This window comes from Drosophila innubila (assembly GCF_004354385.1).
Source record: "Drosophila innubila isolate TH190305 chromosome 2R unlocalized genomic scaffold, UK_Dinn_1.0 1_C_2R, whole genome shotgun sequence".
In the NCBI taxonomy this organism is placed as follows: Eukaryota; Metazoa; Arthropoda; class Insecta; order Diptera; family Drosophilidae; genus Drosophila; species Drosophila innubila.
Genome location: NW_022995374.1, coordinates 24,152,356 through 24,170,503, shown reverse-complemented (window position 1 = coordinate 24,170,503; position 18,148 = coordinate 24,152,356). Strand labels below are relative to the sequence as shown.

The 18,148-nt window shown below is 36.1% G+C and overlaps 2 protein-coding genes across 3 annotated transcripts in view; both read right to left on the bottom strand.

Annotated features, from left to right (window-relative positions):
• Nucleotides 1-458: 458 nt before the first annotated feature.
• LOC117785751 (ras-like GTP-binding protein Rho1) lies at nt 459-4,565 on the bottom strand. Of its 2 annotated transcripts, none has more exons than XM_034623968.1 (5): nt 4,423-4,565; nt 3,413-3,576; nt 2,146-2,295; nt 1,998-2,078; nt 459-1,927 (listed from the first exon to the last, which is right to left on the bottom strand). In XM_034623968.1, the coding sequence occupies exons 2-5, from the start codon at nt 3,566-3,568 to the stop codon at nt 1,736-1,738; spliced, it is 579 nt and encodes a 192-aa protein (XP_034479859.1). In that variant the 5' UTR covers nt 3,569-3,576; nt 4,423-4,565; the 3' UTR covers nt 459-1,735. The 2 variants fall into 2 exon arrangements, with proteins under 2 accessions (XP_034479859.1, XP_034479858.1); XM_034623967.1 differs by having other exon boundaries at nt 4,368-4,558.
• A 4,392-nt stretch (nt 4,566-8,957) lies between these two features.
• The window catches only part of LOC117784361 (laccase-5), a 31,501-nt gene continuing 22,310 nt past the window's right edge, over nt 8,958-18,148 (bottom strand). Inside the window, exons 2-8 of the mRNA XM_034622084.1 lie at nt 16,904-17,414; nt 13,020-13,780; nt 12,775-12,959; nt 11,611-11,806; nt 10,531-10,743; nt 10,231-10,461; nt 8,958-10,166 (exon numbers count right to left, since the gene is read on the bottom strand). Coding sequence (XP_034477975.1) covers nt 10,018-10,166; nt 10,231-10,461; nt 10,531-10,743; nt 11,611-11,806; nt 12,775-12,959; nt 13,020-13,780; nt 16,904-17,414 — 2,246 coding nt within the window. The 3' untranslated portion in view covers nt 8,958-10,017. The remainder of the gene's footprint in view (nt 10,167-10,230; nt 10,462-10,530; nt 10,744-11,610; nt 11,807-12,774; nt 12,960-13,019; nt 13,781-16,903; nt 17,415-18,148) is intronic.

The following is an 18,148-nucleotide window of genomic DNA, read 5'->3' as shown; positions in this document are numbered from 1 at the left end:
CCTAGTAACTAGTAGATAAATGCGAGTTTTATATTAGAAGAGCAAGCTTGGATCAATCCAACTTGCATTGTTTTTCTTTATTTGGACCTCAATTTAGATCGCTTCGAGTGATCAATTAAACTATTTGATTCGTACATTTTAAATGTAAAACAAATAAATAAACACACAAAAAAAGACCCTCAATAAAGATTTTTGAAAACCCGTTAAAACAAAAACTTCTTTTTTTCATACTTACCATCAGGAAGCTATTTCCGTTTTATTATACATGTGAAATTAGATAGTCACAGAACTTAGATTTTATATTTTTTTTTTTATTTTTTATTTATTTAGTAAAATATTCAATTTTTTTTTGTAATTTTGAAAAGAAATGATTTTTTTGGTTTATATATGTATACGTATACATATACACATATAATTCTAATTTTGGTAATCTGGTAAATGTGTTTGTTGTTTTTTTGTTTTTTATTGTATAGGAAGCAAAACTTTGAATGCACAAATTTACAATTACTTTCGACGCGTTAATTTCTTGTTCATATTTTGTTGTTGTTTAAATTGTGTAATAGTAACTGTAGAAAATAGTATATATGTATATATAGATATGTACATACATATATATGTATAAATATATGTATATGCATATGTATATATAACACTTGTAGAAAACGGCGCATTTTCTTTTGAGTTTTGTGTGAGAATTACACGATTTGACGGTACAAAATACAAAAAGAGACATACACATATATATGTACTGTATATATTATTTATATATGTATACATCCATATATATATTTATATATTGGTATTTTAAAAAATCATAAAATACGCTCATTTATCTTGTGTTTAATGCAAAATACAAATATTAAAAACTTGAACTTGCTCTTTTGCTTGTGAAAATTGAATGCATCTCACTTGTGGCTTACGTTTAAACATTATCATTTGTGTATTGTTTGCAAAGTATTTATAATATTTAATCTTTTTTTGTTGCTGTTTTCTCTATATATTTATTTTGTTTTGTTTATTGGCGGTCTCTGTTTGAATATATACACATATGTATGTATATATGTATATGAGTCAAAAAATTGTAATTGGTATGTTTATGAACTCTATCTTCAATATTTGATTAGTCCGTTTATCATAATTTGCCTTAAGACTTTGAAAAAATGAATAACTGCATCCATTACTCATCAACACAGAAAACACACACACATACACACGCACACAGATGCAGACCAAGTAGTGTAGTAGACAATTTTTGTTGGCTTTTAATCTCAAATAATCAACGGATACGATGATATAGGACAAAGCATACATTCATATATAAATGTATATATATTTTATATATAAATGTTTTTTTTATATATACGAGTATGTATTTGTAGTTGTTGTGTGTTGACTGATTTGACGCCGTAATAGTTACAAATAATAATAATAATAATAATGCGATATTTATTATTGTTGTTTACTTCGGTTAATAACTACTCTAGACTGTATATAAAATCAAATCCGCATTTGACAATTTGCCCGGTTCTTGAAGTTCTTGTTGTTTATAATTTTTCATCATTTGTTGTTGTTGTAGCTTTAGATGTTGTTGCTGTTGTTGTTTTTGTAGTTACCGGATTCCAGCATGCTATCTGGTTTATGCAGTGATTTCTTGTTATTCTTGTAAAAGGTGTGTGTGTGTGTGTGGTGGTTGTTGTTGTTGTTGTGTATGTAAAGAATTCTGATATTTGCTCTTTTAGAACAAAAGGCATCTGGTCTTCTTCCGTTTTTTAACTTGCAGTGCAGCCCTAGTTGCTGTCTCGAATACCTCTCGAACACCCTCCTTGGACTTGGCCGAGCATTCCAAATAGGCAAAAGCATTAATTTTCTCAGCCATAGCGCGTCCCTCCTGCGGCTTAACCGGCTCCTGCTTCATCTTTGCCAGATCCTAAATTGAACAATTTAAAAAATCAATTAAATTAAAATGTTAATCATATGTAATTATATCGATAACTTACCCGAATTGTGTTGGGATCATTTCGCAAATCTTTCTTATTGCCTACCAAAATGATTGGAACATTGGGACAAAAGTGTTTGACCTGTTGGAATTATAATATTGTTAATAATTGTTAGATTGATTTGTCACATTTCTAATTGTTTGCTTACCTCTGGCGTCCATTTTTCGGGAATATTTTCTAGTGAATCAGGTGAATCCACTGAGAAACACATAAGTATAACATCGGTGTCAGGATAACTCAGCGGTCGCAGTCTGTCGTAATCCTCCTGACCAGCTGTATCCCATAAGGCCAACTCCACCTGTAGAGCATAAACAGAATCATGTCATTACTCAAAATGTATTGTATATAAACACACATGCAACTTGTGAATCTTATGTGGATGGATGGGATGGAGAAGTGATAACGCCCGTTCGTTAAGTTTGCAATTATGTAGCACAAAAGCGTTTCCATCACAAAGACTAAGTCAACGTCAAGTCAACTTCAGACGACAGTCAACTTCAAGTTGAAAGATAGCAAGGAACTGGCGGAAATGCCGAACGTATTAATCAGACACAATACGTAGGAATGACGTGAACGACAGACACTCACAGATACAGATACAGATGAATACATACATACATTTTATATTTACGTTACGTATATGTACATCATATGTAAGCGCTATCCAAACACAAGCGCCGCCATATTGTGCTGCGCAAATTGTTTATGCCGAAAAACGAATGAAAATATTAGAAACGAAACAATTTGCAAAATACCCAAAAATAAATATACAAAACATGACTTAATGCAAATCCAAATGGCATACAACATTTCTTTATTTTTTTTTTGTTACAATTGAGAGCAACAGCGCGCTTTACTGGCTCCAAACGTGAGCACAGGTACCAATTGGACACGGGGGAGGTAGAAAGAGAGACAGGCAGGGAGAGAGAGAGAGAGAGTGAGGCAACGCGCAAAACTGTATGTGCGCAACGGGCTTGTATAAGACGAATGAAATGAGCAAGAGCAAGAGGAGAGCAGAGCACAGCAAGAAACGGAAGGAAGGGAGCTTGCTATACAAGTACATGTATTAGTAGTAGTACTAGCCCTGTCTGTGTGTATTCGTGCGTACCACTCTGTTTGCATGTGTGCGTGTGTCTGTGTCCGTGTCGTTATATGTTGATAGAGAAGAGGATGAACGGAAGAGACGGAGTCAAGTATGCCTTCCGACAATTGATATTGACTCACAACTCTTTTTTCCAAGTCGAGTGCACTGGAGAGAGGAAAGGGTGTCATGTGAGGGAGGGAGAGATACGGAGGGAGAGAGAGAGGGAAAGAGAAAATATACAAAACAAAAATTGATGATCAGATGCATTTTTATGCTGTGGTGGTGGTGTTGAATAGATGGATGAACTTGGATAAACATATAGTGAACTTACCTGCTTTCCATCGACTTCGATATCGGCAACATAGTTCTCGAAGACAGTCGGCACATAGACCTCAGGGAATTGGTCTTTGCTAAAGACGATCAGAAGGCAAGTTTTACCGCAGGCACCATCGCCGACAATTACCAATTTCTTGCGAATCGTCGTCATTGGAGGTTCTGGAAGTGGCAGAGCAGATGCAACGACGACGACGGCGACGTCGAAGTCGACGATGCGTTGTGTTTAATTTATTTGCGAAAACTGCGCGAGCTGGTTGAAAATATCAAAGTGAAAAAGCCACACACACACACATTCATATCAACAACACACGTAGAGCCAGCCACAATCTCTCACTCTCTTCACACACACTTTGAGTCATACACTTCGAATGGTTCTCTTGCTTGCTTTTTTGTTGTTGCTTCTGCTGCTGCTGCTGACGATCTATAGCAAAGAAGAAGCATCAGCGAACAGCCGCATGAGGCGTTTTTGACAATCACCCGTTGTTGGAAGTGGGGGTTCTTTTTGGCCAGTTATGTATGTGTAACTAAATCAAACTGCAACCGTCTCCAATTGTTCAACACATAACACATACATAAGTATCTATCTATCTTTATACAAAACACATATATACATATGCATACTATATGTATTTGAAAGCCCGTGATTTTTTATCTGTGTTGGAGATTCGCCACTGTTCCACATATATATTTACTTTTCGTTAAATATATATTCGAATGTTTTTTTTTTTTAAATAGACCAATGGTCGCGTCATAGGTTTGTTTCCTTGCCCGCCACCAACTCTTCGTTCGTTTATTCCAAAAACATCATCATCCACTCGCATTTAAGTATATACATACATACATACATAAGTATATTGTCTGTGAGTTCGATTGCATAGCTGTGTGTGCGCGCAGTTGTATGTGTGTGTGTGTGGAATTTTTTCACTGCTCTTTCAACTTTTCTCACTTACAATTAATTATATTTTTTGTAACACTCAGCACGAACTCGACACTTAATATGCTTACAAAATGGCACAAATTTGTTGATTCTTATGCGTCGACCGTTATTCGTTTCGTATAAAATGTATTATAATAAAAAATTCGACGTTTTTTTTCTCATGCAAAATGACGATGAATTTTCTTGGTAGATGAACAACCAACGCCTTCGTGCGCCGCAGCAGTGTTGCCACCTTTCAGAGGGCTGCCCATCCAGTAAAAACTTCTGATCTGGCTCGATTTCTTACCCAAAAACTAGGTAAATTTCTGAAAAAGGTATTTTGAATTTTTTTTTTTTTCAAATTTTCATTTTTTTGTAGCTAGAATTTTTTTAATTTGTGCAGAGTTTTTGTTAGAATTTTCTCGATATTTTGATATATTTTTTTAAAAGAATTATCAGGTCTGTTCCGGTTTTCATATTTTCTCAAGTTGCTTTTATGCTAGGTACTTCAATATTATATTTTTTTACTTTATCGGACCTAAATTCATCAATACGCAAAATGTTTAGGAAATAAAATAAGAACAGGTCAATGATTTTCATTTCCGATAAATCTTGCCGAAAGTGAAAACCAGAAAAGGCCTGTATATTTTCTAATTTCTTTCCCCCTGACGAACTTCAAATCTTCATCAGAATGCTTACCTTAATTTGATCCAATTTCAAAGTTCAAATTTACATCAAATTTACTCATTTTTTTTTTAGTTTATTTGTATTTTTAAATTTGCAATTTTTATCAGTGCTGGGATCTTGGCCGTCAGGGTTGAGACGGCACAGCTGATTTCCAAATGTAGTTTCAGCGCTGCCAACTTGATTTAATAGATATGTTGCAACAAAAAACGGAGTGGCAACCTTGAATTCCAGAAAAAAATTCCGATAGCTTAAGCGTCTATTCAATGCGATAGTGCGTGCAATTTTAAAATTTAAAGTTGGCAATAAAAGTAATTATGACAAATCCAATGAAATTCGAAATTAGATAAAATAAAGGTGAATGATTTTATGAAGGTTTAGAGTTCGTCACTAGAATTAAAAAACTCTAGCTTTTAAATTAAGAAATATTAAAAATGCAAGCTCCCGAGGGTTGACGAGCATCCAACATTAATTATTTAATTATTATAATCTTAATACAATTGTAAAATTAAGTATGTATTTTTTAATTGCTCGCCATGACCACTTTTAGCTCCGACCGAGTGTGGTGGTGGTACTGCAGAGCTGCCAAAAGATTTACTGCAGCTACATATTTTCTTAGTTTTAACGGTTGATATTTTATAAATTAAATTAAAAAAACGACGATATTGGAATGATATTAATAACTCTTTTATTGAAGGCCAAATTAGCTCAAGTGCTGGAATAGTAATACAAGTCTAACTTAATAATAAGCAAGTTTTTATATGATTTTGTAATTAGATAGCATTTTTAATAAGTTCTTATGAACGACGGTAATTTTTATTTAACTAAATTTATCACATCGTCACCAGAGAGACAATATTTGTATGGATTTTTAATTATAACATTCTTTTTTTCTTGTTGGGAATCAATAGCACTAGTTTAGAAATTTGAGAAATGTTGCAATCCCAAACAAATAATAACAGTTTTTTCGAAAATTTTAAATAGGAATAATTATTATATGGTATATATGAATGTATTTTGGACACAAGCTTTTCCGCTTGAGATAAATGAAACAGTCATCAGTTGTTTGGGATTGAAAGTGTTATAAACTAGTGTGATTAATGCCAAATTTATATACATTTTATTGAACTGTTTCTCTTTAATAAGAATTTATTATTTAATGAAAATAGGAAGAAATCGAACCTTAACGATAAATTACAGGCCTTAGAGCTATAACGCCAAGGCCTCTCGTCCACTTAGTTGCTAGATATAGTATTAAAAGCTCAAGCTACCATAAACTGCTGGGAGTTATGGGTGGCAGATGATTACCACATCGGGGGAAGTTGGCTGGCACGGGCGGTAGATCCTTCAGAGTTCCGATTTGAAAGACCAGATTCATGCCGATCACAATGTGATATTGGAAGTGGCAATGAAACAGCCAGAAGCCGGGATTATCGGCCCGGAATCGCAACACGGCGTATCCATTATTCGGCACCGCAACCGTGTCCTTTAGCGAAGGCTTCAGATACTGACGCTCCAGCATGCCACGTTGATCCAAGTCCAGGGCATGTTTCAGGTTCATTCGCTTGATGTTCGTGTCCGGGGATCGACCCATTCCAAGGACATAGAAAGATGTGCCATGCAGATGGAAGGGATGACTGATGTTGATCTGCTGCACTTCATCAACGAGAACCACCTCAACAATTGCATTCAATGGGATGTCAATCTTGTGCGTGCACTGACAATTCTCCCCGCAATCCGACGGCCTATTATCCCCATTGCAGTAATACTCCTCCGGTATGTCCTTGTACTGGGACAACATCGGGGAGGGCGGAGCTATGTACGAGACCTCGTCTATAAGGGATATTAGATGGTCTGCATCGGAGGCGACTATATGTAGAATAAATTGGGTTAATGCAGTTTGACTATGGAGTCCTGTCGCCGATGCGAGCTGCCTTCTTGACAGGATGTTGCATCGCTTGTTATGATTAAGATTAAAAATTAACCAAAGACTATATATTATAAAGATCTCCATACTAGGAATAATTATAAAATACGAAGCTTTAAATTAGATATCATTACGTACTTTTTCTAATTTACACGAATTACATTATTATCTCAAAAAGAGACATAGCAATAAATATAAAGTGAGTTTTTTATAAATCCACATAAAAAAGGAAGTTTTATTCTCGATATCGTTATTATTTCCACTTAATGCGAATGATCGGAAAAAAATGAACAAAAGCCTGTAACGTCGCTAAATGATCCTTATAATATATAGTCTTTGGAGTTAACACACTTAGAACTATTACTAAACATAAACATAAACATTAGAATTATCACCGTAATATTCGATTCAGACACTTAATTATGTAAGTCTACTGGGGGTTAATAAATAAATAGGGATGCAATTTGTGTAGCAGGAGGATTAGGATTAGTAGTAACGAGTTAACGAGGGGCAATCCATAGATGCGTTGCTGGTCCTGGTGCTGGTGCTTAGTACCAGGTTACAGGTGGAACATGGTCACCGCATCGGGGGAATCGTGGCGGCACCGGGGGCAGGTCGGCTTGTGTGCCGATGTGAAAGACAAGGTTCATGCCGATCACAATGTGGAAGAGAAAGTGACAGTGGAAGAGCCAATAACCGGGATTGTCGGCTCGGAAGCGCATCACGACATAACCATTGTTGGGCACAGCAATTGTATCCTTTAGCGGTGGCTTCGAAAAGTCCCGCTCCAGCATTCCCATGCGATCCAGCTCCAGGGCGTGCTTGAGATTAATCTTCTTGATGGACTTGTCCGGCGATCGTCCCAAGCCGACGACATAGAAAGCCGTGCCGTGCAAATGGAAGGGATGACTGAGATTCACCTGCTGCACTTCATCCACGAGGACAACCTCCACAATTGCTCCCAGCGGTATATCTACCATGTGTGTGCACTCACAGTTGGGTCCACAATTGGGCGGACGATTATCCCCGTTGCAGAAATACTCCGGCGGAATGTCATCGATCTGCGAGAGCGGCGGAGCCGGAGGCGATATGTAGGAGATTTCATCGACGAGCGAGGTCAAATGGTCACCGCTAGGCACAACTGTGTATTCGTTTGTGTGTTGGTAGCGATCAGTTTGTGTGATTGACCAATTGATTGACCGATTGAAGCATTTGTCGATCATTTTAGTACAAGTAACGAGTATAAAAAGTCAAGTGTTAGTTCAAGCATTAACAGGCAATCGATTATTTACCAAAAATTAACACTTGGTTTATGAACTACGTACCCAGAAATCTATTGTAGGTGTTTGGTATGAAGAGTGTCTTCGGATCGTACACATAGAACCTGAAAGGCAGAAAGATCTTCACATCGGGACGCTCGACCAAAACGCTTTTATCCACTTTCTTAGCATTCTTCAGATTCGACACACAAATCGCATCCGCACGCTTGCGATCACAAATCGCATCCAACGGGTTAAGAATCTGTAAGCAATATCAAATATAACTTGCATAAAAAACTAATCAGCCTATAAATGTATTATTGAGGACTAGAACTGTTTTTCGGGTCGCATACTTAACTGCAAAAATAACGAGCGTTGAGGCTTGGTGCAAAAATATAAAGAGTATAGTGAGAGTATAGTCATGTAATTAATTTGATCGATTAAAAAATTCACACATTTCTTTTGTATTGAAAAATAGTTGAGAAGCATTTCGTTATTTAATTAACAAACCAAAAAATATAAAGAGTAAAGTGAGAGTATATTCATGTAATTAATTTGATGAATTAAAAAATTCTAACATTTCTTTTGTATTAAAAAAAATAGTTGAGCATCATTTCGTTATTTAATTAACACACCAAAAAATTGTATATATCTTTTTAAAATAAAATATGTGCATTTTTTAATGGACAAACTGTAGTTATATAGCTCATAGATACAGTTGGTGTATAATAAGGAAATTGTTGCACACATTTTGTTTTATTTTACACATTTTTATTAAAATTGATTTAAACAATAAATATACATTTAACGGGCAGTTAATTGGGTTCTGTTCATGCTTTACAAATCATCAGTTTCTTTTGTCCAGTTTAAATATTGATTTCTTTTGCTGTTTTTTGTACAAGTTGCATATATGTATATACGAATACTCGTATTTATTTAAACAATAGCAAATGCATGTTGTGCGTTAATGATAATTGTCAAAATTCGCAGCTATTAAATATGACTGTGAGAAGCCAATGAGAGTATATTGGATTTAATAGACCCTAGGCATTAGGCATTACATACAAGTATAGTTAAGCATAATACATACATAATTCATTTATATAGACATTTTATGTACATTAATAATTATTTATAGAGATTTAGATATATATAGATATACAAGTATATATTTATTTCCATTCGCATTTCACACACAAAAAATCCCTGCTCTTTCTCCCTCCCAGGGAAAAGGCGGAATTTGCAGAGAATTTGTTTAGGCACCAGCGTGTTTTCATTTCGGCCCTTCTATACACATACATTAGTTTAAATATACACTTTAAACATAACATTATTAACACTCGGCAGATAGTAGAGCATCCGGGTGTCGTTGTATCAAGGGGGATGGTGGGGAAACTCTTATATTTTATGGCTGCTTTAATAACTTTTTACACATGTTTTCTTTTTTCCAAATGGGTTTTAAGGGAAAGAAGACTTATTGCTTGATGCAACTTTGTGGCAAGCTTGTGCGGAAGGGGGTAAGGGAATGTGGGTGGGGGTGAGGGTGGGGGGAATATTATACAGGAAGCTGTGCTTTACAGGGTATATACAGACGTGTACATACATACTCATTGTGCTGTTGTTGTTCTTCTTCTTCTTCTCTTTCTCTAAAAAAAAACTTTGTACAAACTGTTCAGCTGGTTCAGTAGGCAGGTCCACTTTCTAGTTACATATTTTTACTTGTTACTCGTATTAAATTTGCTTTCTTGTTGCTGTTGCTGTTGTTGTTGTTGTTTGTTTGTTTGTTTAGTAAGCGAAACTCCCCATGAAGTAGCTTAGTTAATGGGTATGGGCGGAGTATGATCGCCACAGGTGGGGAAGCCAGGTGGCACTGGAGGCAGATCCGCATTTGTGCCCACTTGCAATATCAGACTCATGCCGATGACAATGTGGAACAGGAAATGACAATGGAACAGCCAGAAACCTATATAGAAAGTGAGGTTAATTTCACCCTTCAATCGAGCGCAACACAATTCAGTTTCAATTACCAGGATTATCTGCTCGGAAACGGAGCACAACGTAGCCATTATTGGGCACAGCGATTGTATCCTTGGTCGGTGGCAAATTGTACTGTCTGTGCAACAGACCGCGTCTGTCCAGATCGAGCGCATGTTTCAGATTGATCTTCTTCACTGTCGAGTCTGGCGATCTGCCAATACCGATGACACTGAAGCCATAACCGTGCAGATGGAATGGATGCGACAAATTCGGTTGTTGTACTAAAAAAAAAAATGGAAATTTTAAATAGGTTAGTTTAGGATTAACTTGGGATTAAGAGGATCACTTACCCTCATCGACGAGCACAACTTCCACAATGGCATTAAGGGGTATATCGATCTTGTGGGTGCACATGCAGTTGGGTCCACAATCCGCCGGACGATTGTCTCCGTTGCAGAACTGCTCCGGATTGATCTCATTGAACTGCGAGGTGAGTGGGGCCGGTGCCGACAAATAGGAGATCTCATCGATCAGTGAGATCACATGATCGCCCGTTGGAGCCACTGAAAATAATAGAGGTATCAATCAGTAATCGACAGGTTGAATGAAATATACTTAAGTTATACTTATTTACAGTTTTACTTATATGCTTAATTATTATATACCTTTCAAAATAATAATTGGGATGTAACAATTATTTTTAAATTAATATTATATTGTTTTCAAATAATATTTTTGCTATTATAATTTATTTACCATGTTTAGTATTCAAATTAAATTTTTTCCAATAAAATATAATATAAATTGAATTTATTAAATTCTATTAAAAATTTCATAAAGAAAAATTGGTTTGTAACAAAAAAAAAAAAACAAAGTAAATATTTTTTAAACCATTTATGAAAAAAATAAAACCAGCTGTTACAATTATAATTTTACAAAATAAATTTTTAAAAACTCTACAAGTGTTATTTTCGGTAATAATAGTAATAACGCGATTATAAGGTACCAAATTAAAATATAAATTAATTGTAACTACAAATGTTGAATTCGAACGAAACAAAAATTGTTGCATAGCTTCAGGCAAATTGTCGATCTCAATTAAAAACAGACATAACTCACGTTTTTAATAATAAAAATTGAATCTTTAGAAGATATAATGTATATATTATGTTTTGTACACATAAACTTATGTTCATATATATATATATTCAATTTGTCCCTCTAGGTTCTGGATGAATAAAATAATATCAGATTGTGAGGTTCTTTGTTTAAAAAATCTCGTTCTTTTATTTAGTTTCTTTTCATAAATTGTCGAATCCTATATTCTTATTTCGATGAGGTAGAATCGTTTAATTTTCCGTTATAGTACGAGTACCGGAATACAAGGAATTTTATCAGAGGTTATCATTAAATGTTTTTCATTTGCTTACCCAGGAATCTGTTGTAGGTGTTAGGCTGGAAGAGGTCCTCGGCGCGATAGACAAAGAATCGGAATGGCAGGAAGATCTTCACGTCTGGCTTCTCAGCTAGCAGTCCTCGATCTATTTCGAGAGCGTTCTTCAATTGACTCACGCAGATGGCGTCGTTCCGTTGACGGTTACATTGTGCGTCCAAGGGGTTCATGACCTTTTGTTGTTGTTTATGTTCGTTATGTCATAGTGTCATTATGTCATAGGGTTGTATATATATACAAGTGCGGCACAACAACAATCGCATAGTTGTTTGTTGTTGTTGTGGTTGTTGCAGGTGGTGCAATTTTTTTAGATTGGAGTGAAGGATTTGTATTTTTTTTTAGGGAAGAAGATAGAGAAATGTATTTAGTTATGCAGTTTTTGCTGTCTCGTTCTCTATCTCTCTTTTTTATATTTACAAGAGATATATATATATTTATATATATATACGTATTTACAATCCCATAACAGATATTTGATAGGCATATTTATTATACATGTACTTACAGATTCTCATACTCAATCTTGAGATTAAAACGTGCGACGGAAATTCTACTTGGATGTACATATTTACTTGTGCAGCGTTGTTCCAACCTCAAATCCCACCCTTAATTCCACCTAAAGAGTATTATTACTGTATTGATAACCTACTTTTGAAAATAGATAAGAAACAAACTTCTGTTGTGCTTTAAATCTGGATGAACTTATATGTGTAGATCACATTACTTTCAATTCATTTGTAAACTGAAACTTTTCTTAAATTTTGAAGTTCGAGAATAAGTATAATGTAAACTAGCTCTCCAATCCAAGAAAAGGATCCCCCTATTATTATTTTTTAAAGTTCAATGAGAGCCTTCCCTTCTAAGCAAATTGAAAGTTATACTCTGATAAAATCCAAAATCAAGAACATTCTAAAATATTTTAATTTTTAACAAAGGCAATCTCCTTTCATTTTTCTTAACTTTGTTCCTTGTTTTTTCAGGAAGTTTGAGCTAATCTTTTATGGGGAAGGTATAAGGAATTCCTTTCCTAATGTGCGAATCTAAAGATATCTAACTGATTATCAGATACAATGAAAAGAAGGAAGCTCCTTTACTTTCAAAGTGGAGCTTGTGGTTAAGTAGGGAAATGTTGATTACTTACCACACCCTGGGGAATGCCGACATCGTAGGTGGGAGGAGATGAGGCAGGTTGATAGGGACCACGGGCATAACGGAGAATGGCCAGTTGCTGGGCACGACGGATGCCGCACTCGCCAAGGCCTCGCAGTTGGATCCAATAGGCACCCACAGGCTGATCGGCAGTGATGATGAAGTCATAACGTTCACCTGGAGCAGAAAGAGGAAAGGTTTAAGAGATTCTCAGGGATTGAAGGGACTGGGATCTACCTGAGAATGAGATGATGGTGTTGACATTGACGGGATGCACTGGCTCGCCGTCAGTGGCAATGACGGTCATGCCGTGTCCCTCGATCGTCACCTGGGCGGGACAGACGGAGGCGAAGGCGTTGATCATGCGGAAGCGATAACGTCGTCCTGGTGTGATTGTGAAGATCTCGAGGGGAGTGTTGGTCATGAAGCCAGTGTTGGGATCCCTGAACTGTCCCTTGCCGTTGATCAACATGGACTCGGGATCCTGGCCAGTGTTGACCGCCAGACGACCAGGATAACGCTCAGCCGCATCCTCGTGCAACCAATCGCTGATGAGCATGATGTGTGTGGTCAGATCAAAGTCGTACAGATGCGAGTTGGGATCACGTGAGGGTGGCTGACGCACCACCACACTGCCGTAAAGTCCGTCCAATTTCTGGAGACCCGTATGGGCGTGCCAGAAGTGGGTGCCGGCATTGCCCGTCCATTGGTAGCGGAATGTGTTGCCCTGCTGAATGGGACACTGTGTGACGAATGGGACGCCATCGTAGTACTGCGATCCACGCTGCCAGATGCCGTGCCAGTGAATGGTCACCTCCATGCCCTCCATGTGGTTCTCCACATCGATTACAACCTTGTCGTTCTCGCACACCTGAATACTCGGACCGGGAATCATCCGATTTGCCGTGAGAATGCCGCGTTCAACGCCATCGGCCAAAACGCATTGACAGTGACTCCACACAGTATTCGTCGCATTTGGCGTGCACACCTGGCAGGCACTGTAAGCAATCAAATCGTTTTTAGCATGTAGAAAACACAGATCTCAATTTCAAACTAAAACTCTATTTCGATTTAGATCATTATGCATTATAAATTTCAACAAAAAAAAAGTAGTATCGACCGGAAACTAATCATAATCGTCTATTGATCATGTCCGGATGCAGTTTACAAATGGATGCAAATCGTTCAGTTTAATGCATTACACGATGCATGATTGCTGGCATCAACTAATATGCGAATAGACTGCACACTTAATACATTAATACATTTATTGACTGCGACTTAAGAGCTGAGGTTATTAAACTAGAGTTGAAGCAGAAGTAATTCAATAGTATTTCTTAGATAGAAATAATAATGGGAGCATACAAGAAATTAGAAGGGATCTTATCTAAAAATTATATTTTGTAAAAAAACAAACTTAGAATGAGTAATAATATTAAATATAAATGCATTTCAAGTTCATAAAAATAAACTACTTTCTTTTTTCTTAAAGAATTTTCTAGATTTATGAATTTTCTGCCTGATTTCTTAATTCTCTGCGTCGTTTCTGATATAGAGAAATATGCCAATATCTATGAACTTTTAATGGTTTCTTTCAGCGGTGTTCCAGATATATCTATCAGAAAAACAATCAATCTACATTACTGGAACATTTTTTTGGCCTCTTCAAATCAACCCAATTATAGAAAAAATGTCAAGTATTTTAATCTTGAAATAGTTTTAATACTTTGGCCTGCACAACTAATTAAATCCTATCCTATCGTCAACACCCAATTATAGAAAATTAAGGGAAATATTTATGAGCTTGAAATATTTTTTTTTTATCTTTAAGCCTTATAACTCTTAAACACCTATTAACCCCAATACCCAACTATTTAATAGTGTCTAATATATAGATGTAAAAGAAGAATCAAATGATATAATTAAAATTGAAAATTGGCTATCGTAAATTGTCCAAATAAGCTTTGATCTATATATTTATATTGCACTTATAGTATTTGTTGCAGATCTTAAAATAAACTTTTAATTTGAATATGATTTTAAGTTTACTTATTTCGCCAAAGTCAATTTCCTTTCTGTATAATTCATCACTTAAGTATCGCAGATCTACTAAATCTCATAGAGATACATCTATCTCCTCTAAGTATCTATTCATTTTCTAAGCCTATTATCTATTAATGTACCCGCTTATAAATATTTTGATCAACTCAAGACCTAATAGTATATATTTATCGTTGTATCATTTAATAATTTTTTGAATTTCCCCAGACCTTTATACTTTTAAATATTTAATGTGATTTTTTAGCATTTAATTTTAAATTTTAATTTATTTATTTAAAATATTAATTACAATTTTGCTTTAATTTTAGTCAACTGCTCACAGTTGGCACTAAATAAATTAATACATTATTCATCTCTGAAATTGTAATAATTTCTAACAATAAATTTCTCTGTATCTGTATCTATTTAAATGTCACTCAGATGTTTTTGTTGAGGTTGTCGAACTACGTGTATCTATGACGCTGTCAGGTTGACACTACAGATCCGAATACTAGTGTAAGCACGTTGAGTATACCCCGTTATTATGGTAAGTACGACTTTTGGTGCAGTAGGGCAACAGCTGAGACCCGTAACCGGAGCTGAGGCTGAGACTTAGACTAAGACTTAAACTGAGGCTGAGGTTGAAGCTTGTTGTTTACACTTGTAACTTGCAACTCGCAACTCGCAACTTGCGAATTGTGAGTTTGTGAGTTGCATTTGTCTTTGTCTGTGCAGCGAACTCGCACTTGGGGCTTTTTGTTTGTTTATTGCCATAACAGCACTTATGGCGTGGGAATAATTTGTAAGCATCCCTCTCTATCTCTCTGACTGTCTCTGTCTCTGTCCCACTCTGTCTCGTTCGCTTGACGACAACGCGGTGACAGCTTAGAGCTTAGAGCTTAGTTTTTTTCCTGTTGCTTTAATTTGATTGGGATCTGTATCTATAACTGTGTTTGTATCTGTATCTATATGCATATATGCATATGAATATCTATCTGTATTAATATGTATCTGTTTTTAAAAACATGTATGTATCTGTATCTTTATATATAAGAGTCTGAATCTAATCTAACTGTATCTGTATCTGTATCTCTTTATCTAAAGTCTGTATTTATATAAACACATCATCATAATCTAAATAAATATGTATCTTTTATAAGTATCTATACAAATATATACATGAATTTGTATCTTTATCTTTCTGTATCTGTATCTATAACTGTGTTTATATCTGAATCTAAATGCATATGCATATCTATCATTATTAAAATGTATCTGTATATATAAACATGTATGTATCTGTATCTTTATATATAAGAGTCTGAATCTAATCTAACTGTATCTGTATCTCTTTATCTAAAGTCTGTATTTATATAAACACATCATCATAATCTAAATAAATATGTATCTTTTTTAAGTATCTATACACATATATACAGGAATTTGTATCTTTATCTGTCTGTATCTGCATCTAAAACTGTGTTTGTAACTGTATCTATATGAATATGAATATCTATCTTTATAAATACGTATCTGTATCTCTTTATGTATCTTTAGCTTTGAGTATATTAATCTGAATCTAAATAAATATGTATCTTTTATAAGTATCTATATACATATATACATGAACTTTGTATCTTTATTGCCTGTATCTGTATCTCTTTGTATATACATATTCATCCGTATCTATATTTACATGTGTATATCTGTGTTTGTTGCTGTATCTGTATCTCTTTAAGCACACCTTAAGTATGTATCTACCAGACAAGCTGAACTTGCATGCAGCTTAACAATTATTTTGTATTCATATGCGCAGATGTAAGTATCTCTTCATGTCAATGGCTCCTAATCCTAATGCGGACTTTAATTTTATGATGCCTTAATTGCATCTGCCACTTTATGGATACGTCAAGTCAGCTGATGATCAGACTTTCAACATTATGGATTTTATACGGTTTCCGGTTTCTAATCTTCCCTTTCTCCAATACTAATAGCTACTTAGTACAACTATAAATATACTATATACATTTATACGGTTCGACTTTCGTTAAAGTCATCATAAAAGTTGATTGATTACTTACGCTCCCAGCACGGTGTAGTATTCGAGCGTGAAGTGGTAATAACAGATCCTTGGCGGTTCCCCCTCTCGGCAGGCACGGGCGCACTCATCGGGGGCGGACAGGGCGGGATTGCGTCGCAGTTCGGCGGTGGCGCTGGTTGAGAAATCCAGATGGCGGAAGGGCGACTTGGGATTCGGTTCCACAACGGTGCCGCTGATCTTGTTCGCCGGATAACGGGCGGAGGTGGGTAAGTTGCCTCGCGAATTCAAATATCCGCTGCCTGCGGTCAGCGATGGTTTGCCATTGACAGGGGCTCCGCTGCCCAAGCTATTGCTGCTGAGCGGCACGGGGCGTGGCACGCCAGCACCCAGCGAGGGGTGCGTCTGAACGAGGCCATGCGTCGCCGAGTAGAAGGGCGAATCGAAGGGCGTCGAGCTGCCGCTGCTGCCGCCGCTGCTGCTGCCGCTGCTGCTGGGTGTGGCCACGTGCTGTTGCCAGTAGGAGCCGGCCGATGTCTGATCCGGCTGTTTGTCTGCAAGCACAGAAACAGAAATATAACAAATGCTTTGTTAGTACTTTCTATTAATTTTGTGTGTGAACTTGGCGCTTTTCAATTAATTTTCAAACTCAAGCGCAAACTTCAACTTCAAATCGTGCCCAGCTACATTTTAAATTAAGTGCAAATTGGCCACAGTTTCTATATCTGTATCTCAGTATCTGTATTTGTTGTTGTGGTTGTTCGTTTTATTTTCTTTTTTTTTTTTGTTTTTGCCATTCGGCTTTTTGTGCAATCGCCAGAGTTCAATCAGCTCAACGATGACGATGACGCAATGCGCGTTTCGAGTAACTAATTAAGTGCAAAAGTCTTGTATTTGCTTTTGACTAGAAGCCAAAACCATTGGCAATAACTTTTAATGGCCATAAGCGCTGGAGATTTCGATTTTTATTGTTTTCAACCAATACACATTCACATTTGTACGTTTTGATTCGAACTAATATGTGAACATACAATTTGCACAGACAAATTAATTTTCGCCTGTTTCGCACTCGTTGCTCATATGTACACATACAGTAATGGAAATAATAGTAAAACAAATTTACCTTGTTGTCCTGTTGTGTTTGGACAAATTACTAAATAAGTATTTTGATACATTATTATTTTATTTTAACAAGACGGGTATATATCAGATTTTTTAACCGAGTAAGTATGCAAATTGAAGCTTCAATTATGTGACAGGTCGGAATGAAACAAAATTTAAAAAACCA